This window comes from Cervus elaphus, chromosome 20 (genome assembly GCF_910594005.1).
Source record: "Cervus elaphus chromosome 20, mCerEla1.1, whole genome shotgun sequence".
Taxonomy (NCBI): Eukaryota; Metazoa; Chordata; class Mammalia; order Artiodactyla; family Cervidae; genus Cervus; species Cervus elaphus.
Genome location: NC_057834.1, coordinates 72,429,180 through 72,450,606, shown reverse-complemented (window position 1 = coordinate 72,450,606; position 21,427 = coordinate 72,429,180). Strand labels below are relative to the sequence as shown.

General features: G+C 38.9%; 1 protein-coding gene across 1 annotated transcript; it reads right to left on the bottom strand.

The window, feature by feature from the left end:
• Nucleotides 1-2,678: 2,678 nt before the first annotated feature.
• DNTTIP2 (deoxynucleotidyltransferase terminal interacting protein 2) lies at nt 2,679-15,944 on the bottom strand. Its single transcript, XM_043876850.1, has 8 exons — nt 15,790-15,944; nt 13,277-14,913; nt 11,803-11,941; nt 9,096-9,191; nt 7,873-8,037; nt 6,547-6,656; nt 4,778-4,896; nt 2,679-2,926 (listed from the first exon to the last, which is right to left on the bottom strand). Exons 1-7 carry the CDS (start codon nt 15,859-15,861, stop codon nt 4,803-4,805), a joined length of 2,313 nt encoding a protein of 770 aa, XP_043732785.1. The 5' UTR covers nt 15,862-15,944; the 3' UTR covers nt 2,679-2,926; nt 4,778-4,802.
• Nucleotides 15,945-21,427: the final 5,483 nt, after the last annotated feature.

The window sequence follows — 21,427 nt, the reverse complement described above, 5'->3', positions numbered from 1 at the left end:
CATACATTTAAGGGAAAAAATAGGTCTTCCTGGTAAAACTTTAACATATAGAAAAGTTTTATTAACTACAGTGTGTACGTTGTTTTTTGTTCTCTTAGTAAATTACTCCTGCAAACTTCCCTGAGTTATGGGGGTGGAGGAATGCATGTAGGAGGGAGGGACTGAACAAAACTTCATATAAACATTTCTTCATATAGATGACTGCATGCACATCTTTCTTTCCTGCCACTGACAAAGGTTGAGGAACACCCCTCAGTCATTTGTAATAGTCCTCACTGCTTTGGGGAGCTAAAGTTCATATGGTAATTTGGAAATTGAACTAAATCTAATTATAGTTTTCATAATCCATGTTTCCCTTTTCTTCCCTTAATGAACAAGACCTCAGAATTTGAGTACATTGCATGGGATCTGAGGTCAAGATTTTGGCACCTGAACCATACCAGCCTCTGCTTTGCAATTCTGCCCAGGAGGTTGTAACCATAAGGAAGATGAATCAATGGAAAACAAAGTATACCACTCATGTAATAGCTTTAGAAGAGCACTGTGACTGCAGACTTCTCAGGTAGGCTGTGATTAAATGACTTATGCCCCTGTCATCCCTTACCTTTCATAGAGAAAGCCTGGCTCAGGAAAGCCCAAATTCTGATTTCCCACCTCATTTGGAAGAGAGAATGATAGGCCTGCCCCTAACAGGGCAAGTGACCAATTGCAGATGGTTTCTGACCTGTTAATACATCAGCCCTGTTTATTTGTGAAAGTATAGCCTAATGGGTATCTTGGGCTCACCTATCTGGTTAGCAACTCCTCTTCCCTTAGGAGGGGTAACTAGGAAGAAGGCAGATGGAGAAGAGCAGGACTTCCTAAATACTGTGCAGTGCCACACACAAGTGTGGGTCATGTTTTGGTTTTTTAGCCGATTTCTATGCTGTTGTTTAGTTGCTAAGTCGTGTTCCACTCTCTTGCGACCCCATGGACTGTAGCCCACCAGGCTCCTCCATTCATGGGATTCTCCAGGCAAGAATATTGGAGTGGGTTGCCATTTCTTACTCCAGTGGATCTCTTGACCCAAGGATCGAACCCATGTGTCTCCTGCAGGCGGGAGGCGGGTTCTTTACTGATGAGCCACTGGGGAAGCCCTTCTATACTGTACTACCATTAAACTGAAGATGAAAAATTTCAAGAATGTGTTAGGCCTTCGAGATCTGCTCAGCAGCCAGCTGAAGGACCTCATTTGATACCATGTGGAGTACAAGCCATCTAGCCCAGCCCTGTCCCACTGAATCATGAGATTGAGTAAACAGTGGCTGTTTTGAATCAGTGCGTCTTGGGGCAGTTTGTTACACAGTGATAAGGAATGAACACCTGTCACCTGAACCTGTAAGCTTCCCCTTTCTCACAGCGGTGTTCAGTGTTTATTGGTAACTTTACATTTCAAAACCACCTCCACAGTTTAGATAACTATGAGTTTAGATAACTCACATTTCATAGTTTGAAACATTCCAACTCTGATAAAACACTGATCTGCTTAAGACAAGTCATGCTACTGACCTTGCTTCAGGGAAATTATAATTTGAATGCATTCCGTCTTCACTTTTAAACAATGAGACCTGAATTTTACGTTCTAGTCAGATGCTTTGGGAGTTTGTAAATCATTTTGTTTCAATCCTAACTGCATGCTTCCAATAAGATGTTGTAGATGGTTATTGTAAACAGTAGTTGTCATTACTTGAGACTGAACTGAACCGGCACCTGCACATATTCCAGAGATGGTACTGAAAATTTTTTCATGTGCGTTTTTCTTGTATTTGCTAGATTTAGAATGCAACCCCTTGAATTTATCCCAATTGCTCAAAGTTTCATTAAATATTTCTGTACAGCCTTTCTTCCTTTTAAAAGCCTGCTATTTATTTTCTGAACAGCCAAGCATGGCTTGTAGTCTGACAGCCTTGTTAGGGAACCCATGAGACATTTCCTCAGGTCTTAAAAACAGGTATAATGGTGTTTCTCTAAAGCAGTTGTTTTTAATCTCATGGCAGAACACTGAACAGAGCTGATTTTTGTGTTAAGATTCTAGGAAGCTGAGAACTTGCCTTCATCAACTGCTAGTTTTCTAATTTCTTCCATCTTCATTTTCCTTTCCCTAATTTCCTTACTTTAAGAAAAACAACCCCCCCCTGCCCAAAAAATAACCAACAACAAAACAACCAAAACTAGCATTGCAAACTATTTTTAAGTTGTCTTAAAAGCATTTTGGGTATCTTTCAAGAGCTCCTTAAGGTACTCTGAAGGCTCTTCTTTCATTCCACTGTATCAGCACTTGGTACACTCTATAATGCTTTTCAGTTGAGAAGTCGTGGTACTTCTGACAGTCATTAGCCTTCAAATAGCTCCAGTAAGTGAACTGAGTTTAGTTGACATAAGCCAAAGTCACTAAACCTGTTTCTTAATGGTTGCTTTGCTTAAAAAAAAACAACAAAAAAACACAAGACAAATACATCCATTATTCAAATATAGATTTTTGTAGAAGCCTAAGGGCACTAAGAGACTTCCTTCTCATCTTTACCTAGATAAACTTTGATACTCTGTTTTGAAGATTTAAACTTGTGAAGATCATATCTGAGATACAGCTATGCATCTTACCAGTTTTAATCCCTTAAAGTTAATAGAGGTGACTTAAATTTTTAGTTGAAGTATTTCAGTTTATTTCAGTATTTCACTGAATAAGGTATTTTACATTTGTTAATAAATCTCTACTTTGTTCCAAGTTATTTATGTGACTTAAAAAAATACATGAAGGGACTTCCCTGGTGGTCCAATGGCAAAGACTCCATGCTCCCACTGCAGAGGGTGCAGGTTCAAAACCCGGTCAGGCAACTAAGATTCTGTATAATTTGCAGTGCAGCCAAAAAAAAAAGACTGCAGTATCCTGGAAAAGAAAGAGTATTAGGTAAAAAACTAAGAAAATCTGAATAAAGTATAAACGTAAAGATAATACATATAAAATAATCAGTGGAGACAAAAAAGCGCGTGTTACAACATAACCGTAAGTAAATACAGTGGACCCCTGTACAACACAGGTTTGAACTGGGTGGGTCCACTTATACAGATTTTCCAATAAATCCACACTAAAGTACCGCATGTTCTGCAGGGGCTGACCAGGCGGCTCTGACGCGGAGCTGTGGACACAGAGGGCCTGCTTTAAGTTTCTGACCTTCAGCTGCTTGGGGGTCAGAGCCCCTCACCCCTTTGTTCAAGGATCAGCTATCAGAATACACTTGGTGAGCACCTCTAAGGCAGGTTAGCGAGGTTGGCAACTAGGTTCAATTCTCTTCCTTATCACTGCTTCCCAATCTAGAAAGCTCAAATGCTGCCCTGTGTGGGAAGGACTGGAGATTTCCAATTTTGTGTTCCCTGTAAATGCACTATAGTGTCCCAATTATCTGTCATAACTGCAGTTTTGAATACCAGATAATTCAACCTATTCTAGCATTCATGAGTCAGAAACCAGCAGGCAAGTTACAAATAGATAAAAAGTTGACCCATTCCCTTGAGCCTGAGAAAAAACTGGGTAAATTCTCAGTTGCACAGAGAAACACAATACAAAAGGGCCACCAGTTTTGAGTGTTCTAAAACGCCAGTAGCGTGAGTTGAAGAAACATTCCGCTAACAATGTCTCCTGGAAGAACGTGTATGAGGTAAATGCTTCTTGTTTTGATAGCTAATTCTCTTATAGCAGATCCTTAATGTAAAACTTAATACTCTTGAAATAAAAGTTTTACTATAAAAATGAACAGATACAGATGCTTCCCTCACTCTGCCTATAAATGTCATTTAGTTTTATTACTAGGCTGATTGTGATCCTGAGCAATAAACACAAAATAGGAAGTTTCTTATTTACTGAAATCCCAAGAAAGCAGTACGGTAGAAAATAGAGGTCCTGTGAATAACGACATAAAGGAAGCAATAAGCCACCAAGAAGCATGAATAGAAATGACTAGTGTTCCTTGGGTGTCATGAGTTGCTTAGCCAGGATGCATATTTCTGTCACTGGAGACTTTACCTCCTGGCCAAGTTAAAATTATTTGAATACTAGTCACTGGAATTTGAATACTATTCACTGGAATACAACATTGAATATGGATAAAAATCTATCTATCTTCCTGTTTCAGTTGCTAAGGAAAGAAACTGTTTCTTTCCTGTTTCTACCTTTAACCTGTTTCTACCTTTCCTGTTTCTACCTTTAACCCAAACTTTCCAAGTAGTCTATCTTTTAAGTCCTTTTCATAGCTTCATTTAGTTCTTTGGTCATATATTAACATAAACATGCTCCAACACTTGTAACATTTCTTTGATTTCAACTGTGACTTTTATACTTGCAACAAGATCTCTGTATCACAGCTTTACCAGTTCTGGATTTGAATGTGCAACGGACATAGGGCATCATCTCCTCCCTATGTACATCTCTACATAATAATTACAGTTTTGCTTATGTCTCTTTGAAAATACTACTTTAAATTTTTTGAATGTCAGCAAACTTTATATTTTCTAAATATTTTGATTGACGTTCTTTTCCTTTTTTCCCTCCTCAAAGGGTCTAAACATAAGTGGATCTTTTGTAGACACACCTATTTTTATTCCATGTGGCAAGTGACTGATTCTCTCTCAAATCAATTTTTTAAAGAGAAATCCCCCCAATAGTGCCAGTCTATGTTACTTTATGTGACGGTCTTGATAATTTTTAAATTATCTTTAGTAAATAAATAAAGAGGAGATGTACAATTTTGTGATTTGCTTGGTGAATCTTAATTACGGAACTTCTTCTTCTTTCGAAACTTCTTTCCTGCTGCATTTGCTGCCTTTTCAGCCATTATCTCTGAGTACTTCCTTCGGTTGTATCTAAAAAAAAAACCAAACCTTTAAGTTCTAAAGTATGACACACCAGACATTAGAAGTTAATGTAACCTTTTGGTGGAGTTTGGGGGGCAGTTGGGGGTGGGGGTGATGGGCAGGTGCTTCTAAATTTTTTTTTTGTTTTGCATTTTCACTATCCATCACATCTGTACCAAGTTCCATCATGAATAAGAAGCCATACTAGGAGCTGGAGACAAAGCAGTGAACGAGTCAGCCACAGTCCCTGCCCTCAGAGCTTGTAGTCTAGTAAGAAAAAAGTGGCCATGGTAGAGGCAGGCTTTTGGAAACTTTCAACTACTAGAGACCCATGCTGTAATTTCTGAGACTGCTATCATGAAGATTACAAAATGTAGGTCAATATATGAAGTAAGCAAAGACTCAATCACCTTGTACCCAACACCTCTGTGGGATAGAAAGAGACAGGATTAAGAGATAGGAAAATGGGAGGAAATCTGACAGTCTGAACATGGGACTAAAGGGAGGTGGTGGTATAAGGACGTGCCCTAAGGGATTGAGGGCAATGCTGTTCAGTCATGACAAACAGGTCACTGGGAGAGGACTAGGATGTATAGAAGGACCAAGTCGGGAGGCCCCAGTCAGCTCTCAGAGGGGCTAATGAGATATTCACTATTGTTCCTGAGGCAGCAGCAGGTTATGTGGCTCTGGACTCAGAAGAGATTCAGACTATACATACATTTGAAAGTCAACAGTATACAGATTAATACAACTTTGTGGGGATGAGATTTCCAGGGAGAGAGAAATAAGCAAGAAAAGAGCATTGCTTATTTCTAAAAGTTTCACCATTACCCAGAATCATTAAAACCTCATAAATATGATCACTTTTACTATTAAACCAGTCTGGAAGTTCAGCAGAAGTTTCTATATAAGGCATGCTTTTAAATCTATGCTATACACATACCTGCTTCAAGGACATTTAAACATACTTAACTGCCCCCATCTCAGGGGGAAAAAAAAATCCAGCTCCATTCACTAGCTGTGCCTCTCTCGTATTGCTCACATCTCTTATTTCGTCAATTCCCTCTCAAGTATCGTCCAGCCTGGTTTCCTCCCCATCACTCCCCTAAAAACTCCTGACAAGGTTACTGTGACGTCCATGTACTAAATCCAGAGGAAGACCTTAGTTCTCAGCTCACTTGCATTCTCAGCAGCATTTATTCCTGTTAACCACTCGCTCTGGCTTCTACCTGCCTGTAACACTCTTTCCTTGACTTCTAGGACACTGCTCTCCGGGTTTTCTTTCTGCCTCACTTCTTTCCTGGTCTCCTTTGTGGGCTCCTCCTCTAGTTAGTCTCATTTCCTTCTAAAGCAGTGGTTCTGAATCGAGAATGCTTATGCATGCCAGGGAACATCTGAAAACATTTGAAGACATTTTTTGAATGTCATGAATTGGGAGGGAGGGGAGTACGCTACCAGCATCTAATGGGCAGACACCAGGAATGCTGTTAAAGATCCTACAGTGTACAGTCCTCCCTAAGAAAGAATTATCCCATCCAATATACCTAATAGTTCTGTTGAGAAACTATGCTAAAGCATTTAAAAATTATCTTGAATTTAAAGTTTTTGCACATTCTAAAGGAAAACATATATTATAAAGTGAAACATAAATTCCTTTACCTTCTGAACTCAGAATCGGCCAGCAGTTCCTCCACAATAGTTCTCTTCCTTTGTTTCTTGGGAACTCGTGAATGGTAGAAGTCAGCAGGATTGTCAACTATGGTTCCAATCTATGAATGAATGATTGAAATAAGTCATGCAATACCTGAAAGCCAAGCTGTTTTCATACCTCAGGGGAGCTCTAACAAAGAACATTTATAGAAAGGAATGGAAAACACAGCTTATATTTTACCAATATTAAAGTCAGTAATTTAATTTTTGCCATTTCTTAAAAAAATCACTTATTCAACCTGCACTGGGTCCTACTAGTGACATTTCTTCATTAAAATTTTTGAGTAAAACTAAAATTCCTTCTATGTAAGTGCTAGACTATAAATTCTTGATGAATAGTCTAAATAGAGGAAAAGTAGGACAGATAAAAGTAACACCTTTTTAGTTTTCCAATTGAACAAGATTGGTACACACATTCTACTATATACCTGTTAGATCTCCTAGGTTATCATAAATGCTGCCAGCTTAGAACCTTCTTACTGAACACTTGGCATTTGTTCATACATTCAACCAAGTAAAATATACAATGTCTATGTGCCAGGAACTGTGCCATGGTTAGGGAAACAGAGAGTATCTGGTCCCTGCCAGTGAATGGCCAGTTTTATAGAAGATCCAAAGAGACACGGCTAAAAATGAAAGTGTAACCTAATATTATGTTGAACAAAACACTCTAGATTCTCTGAAAACTAAGTGGCCAATTCTACCAAATGGAGGTAAAGAAGGTTTCACAAGGATGACATTTTCACTTGGATTTGTATGGGTAAAATTTCACCAAGCAAACATGGCAGAGCCAAACACTAAAGTCAGAATGACTAGACCAGTCTGTGCACATCCTGAGAAGACTGAGCAGCCGAGTGTGTTGGAGCTTAGAGGGCCACGTGACCAAAATAAGGGTTAGTGAACTGGTGTGGGTGCAGATTGTGAAAGGCTACATCACAGGGTAGAGAGTCTATCCTAAAGGTTATAAAGAATCACTGGTGGTATTAACTGATTATCTTGATACCACAGAGGTGTATCATTAATATATGGCACACCCATCTTACAGGTTCCATATTTACAGAGCTCATCTGGAAACCTAGTTACCATTCAGAACATGTCTTTTGATGAGGAAAGCCATTACAGGCTGATGGTTATCTGAACTGGGTTCTGGCCATTATTATATGGTCTGAGTAGATATACACTGTAAATACACATTTAAGAGAAAACAAGTCACTACAGTGTTTTCCAGACGAAAATCCTCAGAACATCACTACCATTATTCTGTTTGCTTCATACCTGGAAGTACTTAGGGAAGCCATCTCTATCATTTTTCTTGTAAAACCTTTTTGGGTCCATGCTAGCTCTCATCTTCAGTGCTTTGAGATCATTTTTCAGTTCGTCTGTCAGTTCTGGCGCTTTCATACCAAACCATCCATCACCTGCTGTTTTTTGTCGCTCTTGCTGAAATTAAAAATTCCAAAAACAATTAGAAAATTCTAATTTTTAATAAGTAGTGTATAACGACACCCCATTTCAATATTATGAAGAAAATTTCATGAATTAAAAACAAGGTTACTTTACAGGAATGTAAGTATTAGTCTCCAGATACACCTTTCATTAAATGAATTAAATGACAAAAATCCATTTCTCTTGATAAGTTAGAGCACTATCAGTGTCATAAATGAAGGCTCCTTAAAATTTATTTTGTATCTCAGTAAGAACTGCTGACTTGTTGGGAGAATAGTCGACAATGTCGATTTTTTACTGTCTGAGATATCCTACAAGATGTAAAGTATAAAAACATTCTTACTTCTGGAGCCTTTCTGTAAACTTTTAACACTTTTATTCGGTCACCCAGTTGTCTCTTAAGAGTTACTCTCTCCAACAAGCCCGGAATTTGTATTATTTCTAAAATTCAAAATATTTCTATTTTTTGGAAAACTTACAGCAAGTTATTTGCTTAATTTCATTTTTTTGTTCATCAGCAAATATTAGTGTCTACCACCCGCCAGGGTGCTCTGGTCATATCAGTGACATAACTGGCGCACCATCCTCAAATTTCCTCATGTACCATTCATAATTTCTTTATGCTTATTAGTTGAAATGGAAGTAGTCCCATGTATTTTACTCAAGAAATTCCTTGCTTTCATTTGGCAGACTAAATAGGCTGGTGTTTTTAGCTGGTTACATTACTTCAAGAGCTAACAACAGAGTTCCCAGCCTTCTGTGAACAGTATCTATAAGCCGCAACATAGTACGGTGTGGACAGTGACCTCATATGCTGGCTGCCACTGTTTTTAATAAAGGGAAAAAAGACTGTATCCAAATGTGCCTATTGGTATACTTTTACTTTGTGAAAATTTATATGAAATGTGTTTATGAAACCATATTTTATGGGCTCTTAGACATCTGTGATAATTTTCTTTGGAAACATTTTAATTGTACAACCACATTAGACAAGCTGAATATATATATAGTCAAACACATTAAATGTTCTAAATAACAATCACTGTACTTACTCTGCGTTTTTTCTGAAGTTTATATTTTGATTCACTATATGGTGGGACACAGTAGTTTTTTTCAAATTCAGGAGTAATGACAGTTTTATGCAGAAGCTACAAAAATATTAAACTGGTTTTAAAATAATGTCAAAATGTATTTTTTTCAACATCTTTGCCTTTAAAAGGAAACATCTCCCACACTGATGACTCCAGATACATTAACCTTTATAGATAGACGTACTACTGCAAAGTTGTTCCTGTCCTTAAATCTGTAAATTATATAAAAATAAAAATGCTTTACTGAAGGGTTATTTTAGGGTATCTATAAAATTAATATTCATCTCAAATTTTTTTTCTAATTTGAATTTGCACACACCAGACATACATTAATGTGTCCACTCGCATTTCATTGGTTTGCAACCAGCCACCTGCACCAACCAACTGGAAAACAAAGACAACAGAAACAATGCTATAGTGTTCTGGAACTTCCCCAAAAAACCAAACAAACAAACACCTGACTAGGCTAAGTTCTTTTGATGTTGACAAAACAGCTTTATGTGATCTGAGACCAGCTAGACTACACAAGCTTTTCATGGTAACCAATTAAATCATGCCATCAAGCAAATCTGCCTTTTGCAACTCAACAACCCATCAGAGATGTTCTTTCAATGTCAATTCATACAAAGATCAACTTCATAGCAGTTATGCACAATTTTTCTTGATATTTAGTTTAACAGTCTCCATTAAATTTTTTCCATTAAACATTGTAAACATCATCTCTGAATACTTATTTCTGTAAAACAGATTCCAAAATGTGTCATTTAAATTTTGATAGGTACCACTAAATTGCCTTGAATCCAAGTAGTACAAACTCCTACCAGAAGTTAATTGGTACCTTTTTTTTTTTTTAACATAGCTAACACTGGTGATTATCTCTGTTTTGTCAGTGGTACCTCATGAATGTTTCCATTTGCTGCTGATCATCTTTTTGCGTATTTTTTTTTAGCTGTGTATAAGTCTTTTTCCGTGGAGAAGACCTGCATTTGTTTGGGGTGGGAGGGCGGTGTTCTTTTTCATTTTTATACAAGGTTGTGTTATTAATCTGAAGAATTATATTCTGTATCTTAGTGGTATTAAACCCATGGCCTTTTACTTATCTTTGTTTGATGTTTTTAATTGCCTAAGTTTGAAAATTTTATGTAGTCAAGTCTGTTAATCTTTTCCTAAATGTCTTCTGCATTTTTTGATTACTTGCCTAGGGTAATTAAATACTGTCTTAATACTGTGTATGTGACTAAAAGGAACCTCAGACTCATTAGTCATTTCCCTGGTACAAGAACTAAAGACAGTTCACAAAACCGTTAGCTGGCAGGAACAGTTCACAGGAACGCAGCAAATATTAACGTGGTAAATAACATTTGCAATTATTAAATCCTCAATTCAAATTTAGGACTAGAAGTTGCTGGGTAGCACGGTAGTGGTCTAGACTTTCCTAGCAGTCAGAGAAGAGTGTAAGACATTTATTTTACAGGTTATTAAGAGCTGGTTGTGTATCAAGTACTATAGTGGGGTTTAGAGTGGTTCCCAACTGAGAGCAACTGGCCATGTTTGAAGACATTGAGGTGGGGGCATGAACTGGCAGAGATGAATGCTACTGCACCTACGGGGTAGAGGCTGGGATGCTGCTCAACATTCTGTAATGCACAGGACATCTGCCCACAACAAGTAATTATCCAGTCCAAACATCAGCTTTGCTGAGGTTGAGAAATCCTGTTTTTTCAGTGCTAAGAACACAGCAGGTAGACAGAGCCAGATCAACAGAGGCACCTTGAAATGCTCTGGGGAACCATTCAAGGACTTAAACAGGAGAATGTCATGGTCAGATGGTATTTTGTGTTTTCAGAATGAGAAATCTAGCAAGACCGTTGAGGACGGCTTGAAGAAGAGGAGGCCAATGCAGTGGTCTAGAAAAAGTAAAACAGATGTCACTAGTCAGTGACAGTGGGGTGGAAAGGAGGGAGTGGAATATTAATAGAAAGTATACAAGAAGCACTGTCCTTCGGGCTTAGTTACTGATTACAAAAGAGAAATAGATTTTGGTGTCATTAACCAGGATAAATAATACAAGAGGAGGAGCTGGTTCAGGCAAGGAAGAAGAGAAGGGCAATTAGTGAAGTCAAGTGCCTGAGCACATCTGAATGAACAAAGAATAGGCACCTGAGTTTAAAGACCTGTGTAGGCTGCAAGACTAGAAAATACGACAGATTTAGGAGGAAGCCATTCAAGGTGGCAGCAGAAACCAAGGGCTTATATAAGGTTACCTAACATGTAATTTCCTTCTAAAAATGTATCTACAATTTTATGTCTATGAGTACATATGCTTTTTCCTGGTGGGGTTAATGGGTACTCACAGCTTTCAGATTTTCAACAGAGTCCAACGCAGTGAAGAATGAAAAGTATAGCAAGAAAAAACAAAAAAACTCTGGGATCATAACTGGTGCTCGCCAGAAGAGGAATACTGATCCTACATTAGTTTTCAAATGTCACCTTTAGCTGGGATTTTATGATAAAAAAGAAATGACTCTCCTGAAAAGAGAGAAAAAAGTAGCACAGTAGGCTAATGTGGTTTCACTGTAAGAAAACTAGTCTCTTACCAAGGACAAATCATTTCTAGAAGTGACTGGTGAGTTCTATGAAAACCAGTGGGCTACTCTGTGCAGCTTACCTCATCTTTCCTTTTCTCTTTTATCTGTGTTAGGGTTCTCTTGTTCAACTGTAGCTTGTCTGCATTGAAATTAATATACAAACCACCCAGTTCCTTAATATTCAGTCCAGGATCTATGCTGCTGCTCGTCAACTTCAGACTGAAAGAGAAATGATCACTTTTTAAGTGATTAAGAAATAATCTTTAGATCGTTTAGCAATTCAAAATGAAAACTGAGACTTTTCATTTAGAAGAAATTATAGGATAAATAATGAATTAAGTCTTTGGAGAGCACATCCAAATTTATTCCCCAAATTTTCTTAAAAGAGGATTAAGGCCATATTATAAGTCAACAGACATCATACACGTATTTTACAAGGAAAGAATTACAGAAAAAAGGAGGAAATAATCTGGCATTTAGCTCAATTTCATATGTAGGTAGTAAATTAATAAACATCCATATTCTTCCATCTCAAAAGCCAATGAGACAGACACGGCCTTCTCTGTACTTCTAAGTTATCCAAACTTGGAATGTTTTCCTGAGTATTTAAAGACATTTAGTAGTGCCTCTAAATCAGTGAGTTTTAAACAACAGTGAGCATCTGTATTCTCCATCAGAGCTTAAAAAAAATTTAACTGTCATACCCTAGACTCACCAAATCAGAATCTTTAGCAGTTGGCTTGGGCTTCTGCTGTATTTATGTAACTACTAAAGTCTTTCTTATAAGTATACTTATAAACACTTGGACTTAGTTTCTTCCCTAATTATTCATATAAACTGAGCAGTTTAAAGTTTCCATAAACAACCAACAAGGCACTCAATTACAGTGCCTTGGCAGTGATTATCAACCCTGAGTGTATGTTACAGTTATCCTGGGAAAGGGTGTGGCTTGTTAAAATAAGTACACTGAGACTAGTCTCAGAGATTTCATTGGTTTAGAGTGAAGACTAAAGACACTAGAGTGAAGACATCTGTTAATGTACAGTTCCTTAACCAAGGATACCTGTATTTTCAGTGGATCCACTGCCACCAAAGGCCTGTGCCTGGGAAAAACAAATTTGGAAAACAGAAAAACTAAAGAAACCGCCCCCAAAGAGTGCTTTTAAATGGCAGTAGATGGGATTATAGGTTACTATTTTTCTCATTTTTCCTCTATTTTTCAATTTCTCTACAATCAACATGTATAAAAAAGCCAAGTTACCTTCCTTCCCTTTTGTATGTTGCTCTTCATAATCATGCAAGAAAATCTTAACAGATCATTTTTAATACACCATCAAACAGGGTACTTTTAGCTCTCACCAGTGGGAAAAATATGACTAACAAAGGCACCCAAATAAACAAGGGAAACCCTGACAGATAACAAAGCTCTTTTATAAAGAACCCAAAGCAGTAATTTTTTTCAGTTCTATGCTTTGTAATATTTCTATGGTAAATTATTGCCACTTGAAGCACGTATCAAAAGCTTACTTTAAAAAAATAAAAGATAAAACTTACAGTTTAGATTTTGTGTTACTTAGCAAGTTGTCTTCATCACTAAACTCATTATCTTTATTTCTGTCATGGTCTGATAGTTCTTCTTCACTTTCTTCCTCTTCTTCTTCCTCCTCCTCCTCCTCCTCCTCAATGGCAACCTCACTTGCCTTGTCTTCTTCATCCAAGTAAAAATTTTTATCAGCACTCAATCCGGGAGTAGTGTCAATCACAAACAATGCATTGTCACGTGACAGACTTTCTGAGTCTCCATTTAGGGACTCTTTGTTACCCTTATTTTCAACAAAACACACAGTGTCCTCTTCATTCTCACTGTGTTCAGACTGCTGGCTTTCATCACTGCTGAGAACTAACAAAACAGAATCATCTTTATCCTGAGTTGTGTTGAACTCAAGTTTACTTGGTTTGGTAACACTCTCAGAATCTACCTCCTTTTCTTCGCTCATGTCTTCACTGACACCTATAACTGTGCACTCTTCCTCATCACTATCACTATCATCACCAGGTTCTGAACTGTCACTTGTTTTTATGGCATTCTTTCTCTCTCCATTCCATCTGTCCATTTTCACAACAGCAAATGTTTGGGCTAACGATTTCATCACAGCCTCACAGTTCAGAGTTGTGGACTCTGATGTGGTTTTGTTACTTTCAGGGGTTGAATGCCTTTGAGAAACTAACTGCTGAAGGCCAGTGTCCTGAAGTTCAGAAAGATTCTTCAACTGAGAGTTCTTTTCATTACCTTCTTTTCCCCCAACTATTATTTTTTTGGCTTCTTCATCTAAACTTTTACAATTCTGCTTTGATATTTCTTTGAGAGGTGAAATACTGTCCTGCTTTTCCTCTCTTATGGTAAAATTTCGGGTTTTTTTCACTGCTAGTTTTTTTTCTGAAATTCCAAAGACGGAATCATCATCAGGGTCATTATAAATTTCATTATTAGAGAAATTTGGCTTATTTATCTGAGAAAGTGATCTTGCTGGTAAACGAGAAGTTCGTCTGTTAACTGAATCCTCTAAATTCACAGGTGTATGTGTGATTTCCTTCTCATTTTCTAGTACAATCTTAGTATCATTCTCCTCAGTTTGTGCCTGTAATTTCCTTTGCATACTCCTTGTTGTTCTCCTAGTTGCAATTCCATTAAATGAAGAAATGTCTGAGCACGATGACTCAGTGTCAGAAATAACTTCCACATGGCATTCTTGCTTTGGCTCTCTTTGGGATTTAGCCTTACTTCTTCTGGTTGTCATTTCTGTGCCAGGTATAATTCTAGAAATACCTGAAACATGTGATTCTGCTTCAGAGACTTCTTCTTCAGTATGAGACTCACTTACCCGAGTTATTTTCAGCCTTTTCCTTACACTAGAAACTGGGGTGCCTGCAACTAAGATCTGTCTTCTCCTAGTTACTCTGAAAATAGGATCCTGGACCTCAGACACAGAACAATTTGACTCTGCTTCAGAGATCTCGCCATCTGTCGAAGGTTTGTTCATTTCTGGTAATGAGCCTGTAGTTCCACTCTTCCTGGTTTTAGGAGTCGGACTTCGTTCTGGAGTGGTCTGTGATTCAGCAGTATTTGGGTTATCAGGTGAAGACCCCTTCCTGCCTTTTGGGTGCACTTGAAGTCTTGTGACAACAGAATTCTGTAAGCCAAATAGATTGTAATTTAGGTAGGGCTGGGACAAGGGCAAAGCGAATGAGGCACTCCCTTCAAAAGCAAATTTTAAGGGGGCACTGGAAAAACTCAGTAAACAAAAATAATGCAAAACAATAACTACCATCACCACCCACAATTTAAAAAATCAACAGCCAGATACTGGATCTGACTTCGCATTTGCAGGCTCTGCCTCACTAGCGTCACCTCAGTCCTGACTTTAGGAAACAAAACAACTGCAAATAAAAATTTTCCTCACGCAAGGTCACAAATGCTTGGTGGCCTTACATTCCGACACACACACAGGAAAAGAACAAAGAACCCAACGATGTGTTCAGGAAAACACGCCAATGGAATCGGTCGCTGTCCTTACTTTTCATATCTACGTGTACTAATACTAATGCTCCCTTCCCTTCATCGCAGCATCAGAGACAGCAGACAACTAGCACCACTGAATTACGAGGTGACGTCACCGCAGTCCTCTCCACTCCAGAAGGAAATGCTGTCAGGGCACAGTCAGTCTTCCCACGTGAAAACGGTGCCTTCTCCAATCCACGCTTGGCTCACGCTTGGCGGCCGAAATTAATTCTCCTTTAAAGTAAGGTTAAAAAGCGAGCACTGCATCTGCATTACGGAGCTGAACTACGCACATCAAGTTACCTATTACCTGCCAAGGATTACCTTAAAAGATTCCAATGTGGTCTTTAGAAGCTACAGGCTTAGAGGGGAGCCTGGTACGCAGAAGCACGCCGCCAGTTCTGGCTTTTCTGCCGTTCCTTCCCCAGGCTCCACCACCGCCCACCTTCCTCAGCACCGCTCTGCGAAGCAGTTAAAAGAAATGAGAGAGACTTTCGAGTTCTCCTACCTTCTTCCGCGAGCTTTCAACTGACGTGGCTTGGTTCCCGGCCCGAGGCCGCGAAGATCTAGTAACCACCATCTTCCAGGCGTGCGGCTCCCGCGGCCGCCCTGTTCCGACGCCCCGGAAGTACGTCAGAGATGCGCCTCACTCGCGTTTGCCGCGAGAATCTCGGAACTCAAGAGAATCTCGTGCCGTCTCCGCCCCTCAGACCTAGGTCGAGGCAATCCGAGCCGGGCTTCCGAAGGGCTCCGGTTTTAGAGTTCAGTACAGTGCGGGACTTCCCTGGTGGCAGACGGTAAAGCGTCTACCTACAATGCGGGAGCCCTGGGTTCAGTCCCTGGGTCGCGAAGATCTCCTGGAGAAGGAAATGGCAACCCACTCCAGTATTCTTGCCTGGAAAATCCCATGAACGGAGGAGCCTGGTAGGCTACAGTCCATGGGGTCGCAAAGAGTCGGATTGAGCGACTTCACTTGGATTCACTCACAGTGCGGTAGAAGACAGACCAGGCTGGTGCAGGGAGAGACCTTCCCGCAATGATCTAGGGCCCTTGTCCTCATTACACCCGAATGAATTCGAAATTAGCATCATGTGCCCCACTACATGTATCCTCTCATTTGTTCAGCAAAAGTCTTAATGTAGCCATGGTTATGGTCAAAGGAGACGTTTGCATTATCTATCCCAACACCTTAAATGCCCCTCCCACACACACACTCTTGTATTATGTGTGAAGTTAAACATAAATAAAAGCCCTAGTTAGAGTAAAAGACGTGTTTGCTAAATGCCCAGGAACTCGACTACTTAGGAAGGAAGCTATATAATTTAAAGGTGAGATCGTGAGTAGGGATGGGGAAAAAGCAGAATAGAGGAATGTTAAATTACAAAGGAGAGAGCTTTTTTAAAAAGGTTTTTTTTTTTTTTTTCAGTGAAAGGAAAAGAATGACCAGAATCAAGAAAAGCTTTTTGATTTTTCCTTCAGAATGAAGAGAGAAGAGCTAGAATATGTTTGAGAGCAATGGACTGAAGAAGTAAACAGACGTTGGAGATGAGAACGCGCGCCTCATCGTATCTTTTCTCTCCTACTTTATAACAGAAAACTTTTTTTTTTTTTTGCCTTAAAGTCACAAAGTACAGAATTTTCAGTGGGCACACTGCCCTCAGCTAAATAACTCCTCTCATAGTTTTCCTTGCAGACAGATACGGCTGTTTGAGCTAATTACAGATCATTAAGTGTTGGGTAGTTCTCTAGAGACCTCTTAAAAGAGGTTCTCCTTGCCTTTGACTTCATTCCACTCCCTGGAGAGTCATGTTCCCTGGTTTTCAAGCGGCAATCTTGTGCCATGAAGAGGAGAGCCATGCTTTAAGGATCGCAGAGCAGTGACAAAGAAGTTTCTGACAAATTGGGGAACTGCCATATCAGTTGTTATTGCAGTCACTTTGTGACCCCACGAATTGGAGCACGCCAGGCTTCCCTTTCACTACTGTCTCCCAGTTTGCACAAACTCACATCCGGAGATGCCATCCAGTCGTCTCATTCTGTCATCCCGTTCTCCTCCTGCCCTCAATCTTTCCCAGCATCAGGGTCTTTTCCAGTAAGTCAGCTCTTTGCATCAGGTGGCCAAAGTACTGGAGTTTCAGCTTCAGCATCAGTCATTCCGATGAACGCCCAGGACTGATCTTTAGGATGGACTGGTTGGATCTCCTTGCTGTCCAAGGGACTCTCGAGCCTTCTCAGTACTGAAGTTTGAAAGCATCAGTTCTTCAGTGCTCGGACTTTATGGTCCAACTCTCACATCTTGTACATGACTACTGGAAAAACCATAGATTTGACTATACAGACCTTTGCTGGCAAAGTTGTACCTCTGCTTTTTAATATACTGTCTAGGTTTGTCATAGCTTTTCTTCCAAGGAGCAAGTGTCTTGTTCTAAACAGACTTAATTTTAGAGCTGTTTCACCTGAGAGAAACATCTCTCACTTTAAATCACTGTTATTTGGGTATTTTCTGAGTTTTGCAGCTGAGCCTAATCCTAGCTAAAGAATGGAATTTTTTTTAAAAAAATGGAGATGGAGCTACAGAGGAATGCTCCTTCCTTTGAGGCAAGAGGGAAAAGATAATTGAAGCAGAGAGGAGACTGTAAATGCAGGGGAATTAAAGTGGAGAGAAGAGGAGGGGATCTGAGAGAACATCAATCTATGTAAGTTGGAGTAGGTAAGAAAGAACAGAAGACATTTAAAATTTGAAGAGGTGATGGGATGGGGTAGAGGAAGGAAGGTGAAGCAACAAAGTGGGTAATGGAGATCAAAGCAGCAGACAACAGCTTCAATCATAGTAACCAGTAGAGCACTTACTATATGCTGTTACTAAGTGCTTTACATGCATTAACTCATTTAATATAAACTTATGTATAACATTTAATATATATGACCACTTTAACATGAACAAATGCATGAAAATAGAAATTAAGATTACAGGAGTTGTGTAGAAAATCAGGAGAGTATTATTAATATAAAACCAGTGTGTACTATTCACTTACAAGTATGACTCCTTTAAAATGAAACAGCAGCAGCAACAAAACACTCCCAAGTATTTATAATCTAAAAAGTTCAAGAACAAAAATAAAATACTAAGATTAAAATGTTAGTACATATTAATAATATAAGAAGACTGGACTGGTCTGCTGATCAGGGGCAAAACTGTGAAGTGTTCTTTTTGAACTGAACAGGTCTGCCATGTTTCCCCATCTCTGCCTTCTTTACCTGCTCTCTTCTTTACCCAAAGTGGATTTTGGGAAGAGAGAGTAAATATAAAAACACAGTAATTATTACTCAGGCCTAAAGGGAAACTCTCCCATAATAGTCTATTTTACTAACTAAAAATCTTAAATTATAGGGTTGAATCTCTCGCAGGAATTTTAACCAAAAGATGACAGTTTTAGTTCAATTCAGTTCAGTCGCTCAGTCGTGTCCGACTCTTTGCAACGCCATGGACTGCAGCACACCAGACCTCCCTGTCCATTACCAACTCCCGGAGTTTACCCAAACTCATGTCCATTAAGTCAGTGATGCCATCCAACCATCTCATCCTCTGTTGTCCCCTTCTCCTCCTACCCTCAATTTTCCCAGCATCAGGGTCTTTTCAAATGAGAGTTTTAGTGCATATGCCTAAAAATGCATACTATTCATGGTCACTTTACATTACTACAAACAAAATATTACTTTTAAATTAAGTTTGACTGGTAAGATGGTCTCCATTGATCCTATCCTCTTCATACTCTTGAGTATGGCTAGACCTAGTTTCTTGTAATGAAAAAAACGTAACAGAAGTGATGGGTGTCACTTTCAAGATGAGATTACAAAAAAGGCTGGCTTCTCTCTTGTACTTTCTCATTCATTCTGTGGGAAGCTAGTAATTGCTTGCTATGAGCTGCCCTATAGAGATGGCCATGTGACAAGGAAGTGAGGAAGGCCCCTGGCCAAAAAGGAAACTGAGTCCAGTCAACAACCTCATGAGCAAGCTTGGAAGGAGACCAACCTCAGTCAAGCACACAAAGGAGACTGGAGTCCCAGATGACCATGATTGCCACATTTTGAGGCGCCCTGAGGTATCCAGGTGCAGCAATAGATAATACAGTCAATACTAATTCTGTCTGTCCTAAAAATTTCATGTAAAGGAAATAATGTATTTTCATGTCAAGCTTCTTTCACTCAGCCTATTTCTGAGACTCATCCATATTACTGTGTATGAAAGTGAAAGTGAAGTCACTCAGTCGTGTCTGACTCTTCACGACCCCATGGACTGTAGCCTACCAGGCTCTTCAGTCCATGGGATTTTCCAGGCAAGAGTACTGGAGTGGGTTGCCATTTCCTTCTCTAGGGGATCTTCCCGACCCAGGGATCAAACCCAGGTCTCCCTCATTGCAGGCAGACACTTTACCATCTGAGCTACCAGGGAAACCAGTGTAGTAATATATATTATTACTATATAAACCAGCAGTAATATATATTGTGTATACCAGTAGTTATTTTTTTTAATTGCTGATTATACTACAATTCAGACTTCTCAGGTGGTGCTAGTGGTAAAAAAAAACCCGCCTGCCCATGAAGGAGACATAGAAGACACAGGTTCAATCCCTGGGTCTGAAAGATCCCCTGGAGGAGGGCATATCAACCCACTCCAGTATTCTTGCTTGGAGAATCCCAGGGACAGAGGAGCCTGGTGGGCCACAGTCCATAGAGTCACAAAGAGTCGGACATGACTGAGGCAAATTAGCACTACTATTTAGCATGCATACTACAATTCATCTATCCATTCAACTACTGCTAAACATCTGGGTTGTTTCCAGGTGTTATGAGTAAAGTGCTATGTTGTTGTTTAGTTGCTAAGTCATGTCCAGCTCTCTGCCACCCCGTGGACTGTAGCCTACCAAGGTTCTCTGTCCATGGGATTTTCCAGGCAAGAATACTGGAGTGAGTTGTGATTTCCTCCTCCAGGGGATTTTCCTGACCCAGAGATCAAACCTGCATCTCCTGCATTGGCAGGGGCATTCTTTACTGCTGAGCCACCACGGAATTCCAAAGTACTATAGATATTGGTATATGTCTTTTTCAGATATATGATTTCTCTTGAGTAAATACCTAGGAGTGGAGTTGCTGGGTCACATGGTACATTTTGTAAGAAATCTCAAGTTCTTTTTCATAGTAGTTGTACCATTTTACTGGACTATGTGAGAGTTGCTTCCTCTACATCCTTGCCACCACTTGCTACTGTCAGTCTTTAAAAATTTTAGCTACTTTGGTGATATTTCATTATGGGTTTAATTGGCATTTCCCTGATGACTAATGATGTTGAACATCTTATATGAGTATTCTTACTATTATGTCTTCTTTGGGAAAAAAAAAAATCTGTCCTAAATTTTGCCTAATTTTTCTTGGGTTGTCTTAAGCTGTAAGAAGTTCTTTAAACACTCTGGATACAAGATCCTTATCAGATGTATGATTTTCAAGTATCTTATCCTGTTTTTAGGTTGCCTTTTGACTTTCTTGATGGTGTTTTGACTTTCTTGATGGAGGTTTGAAGTTTTTAAAAAAATTTATTGAAGTGTAGTAGCTTTACAATTTTGTATTAATTTTTACTATACAGCAAAGTGATTCAGTTATACACACACACACACACACACACACACACATTCTTTTTCATATTCTTTTCCATTATGGCTTATCTTGAATGGTGTTTTTGAAGTTCAATTTAAAAACATTTATGTCCAATTTATTTTTCATAAGATATTTATTGCACATATTTCATTGAGTCTGTGGCTCACATTTTCATTTTCTTGACAGTATATTTTTAACAACATAAGATTTTAATTTTGATTAAATCTGGTTATTGATATTTTCCTTTATGGTTATTTTTTTGGTGTTATTAGAAAACTCAGAAGCCAGTTTTCATTTTTTTGCTTTATTCTAATTCCACACATATCAAAATGAATCAAGTATTTCAAATGAAAAAAGAGACCAGAGGGAAAAACAGATTATTTCTAGGGAAGAAAATCCAGATTCTCATTAGCAAGAGTATAAATGCTGGAAGTCAATGGAATATTATCTTCAAGATGCTGAGGGAAAGTGTTTGGAAACTTAGAATTCTATAA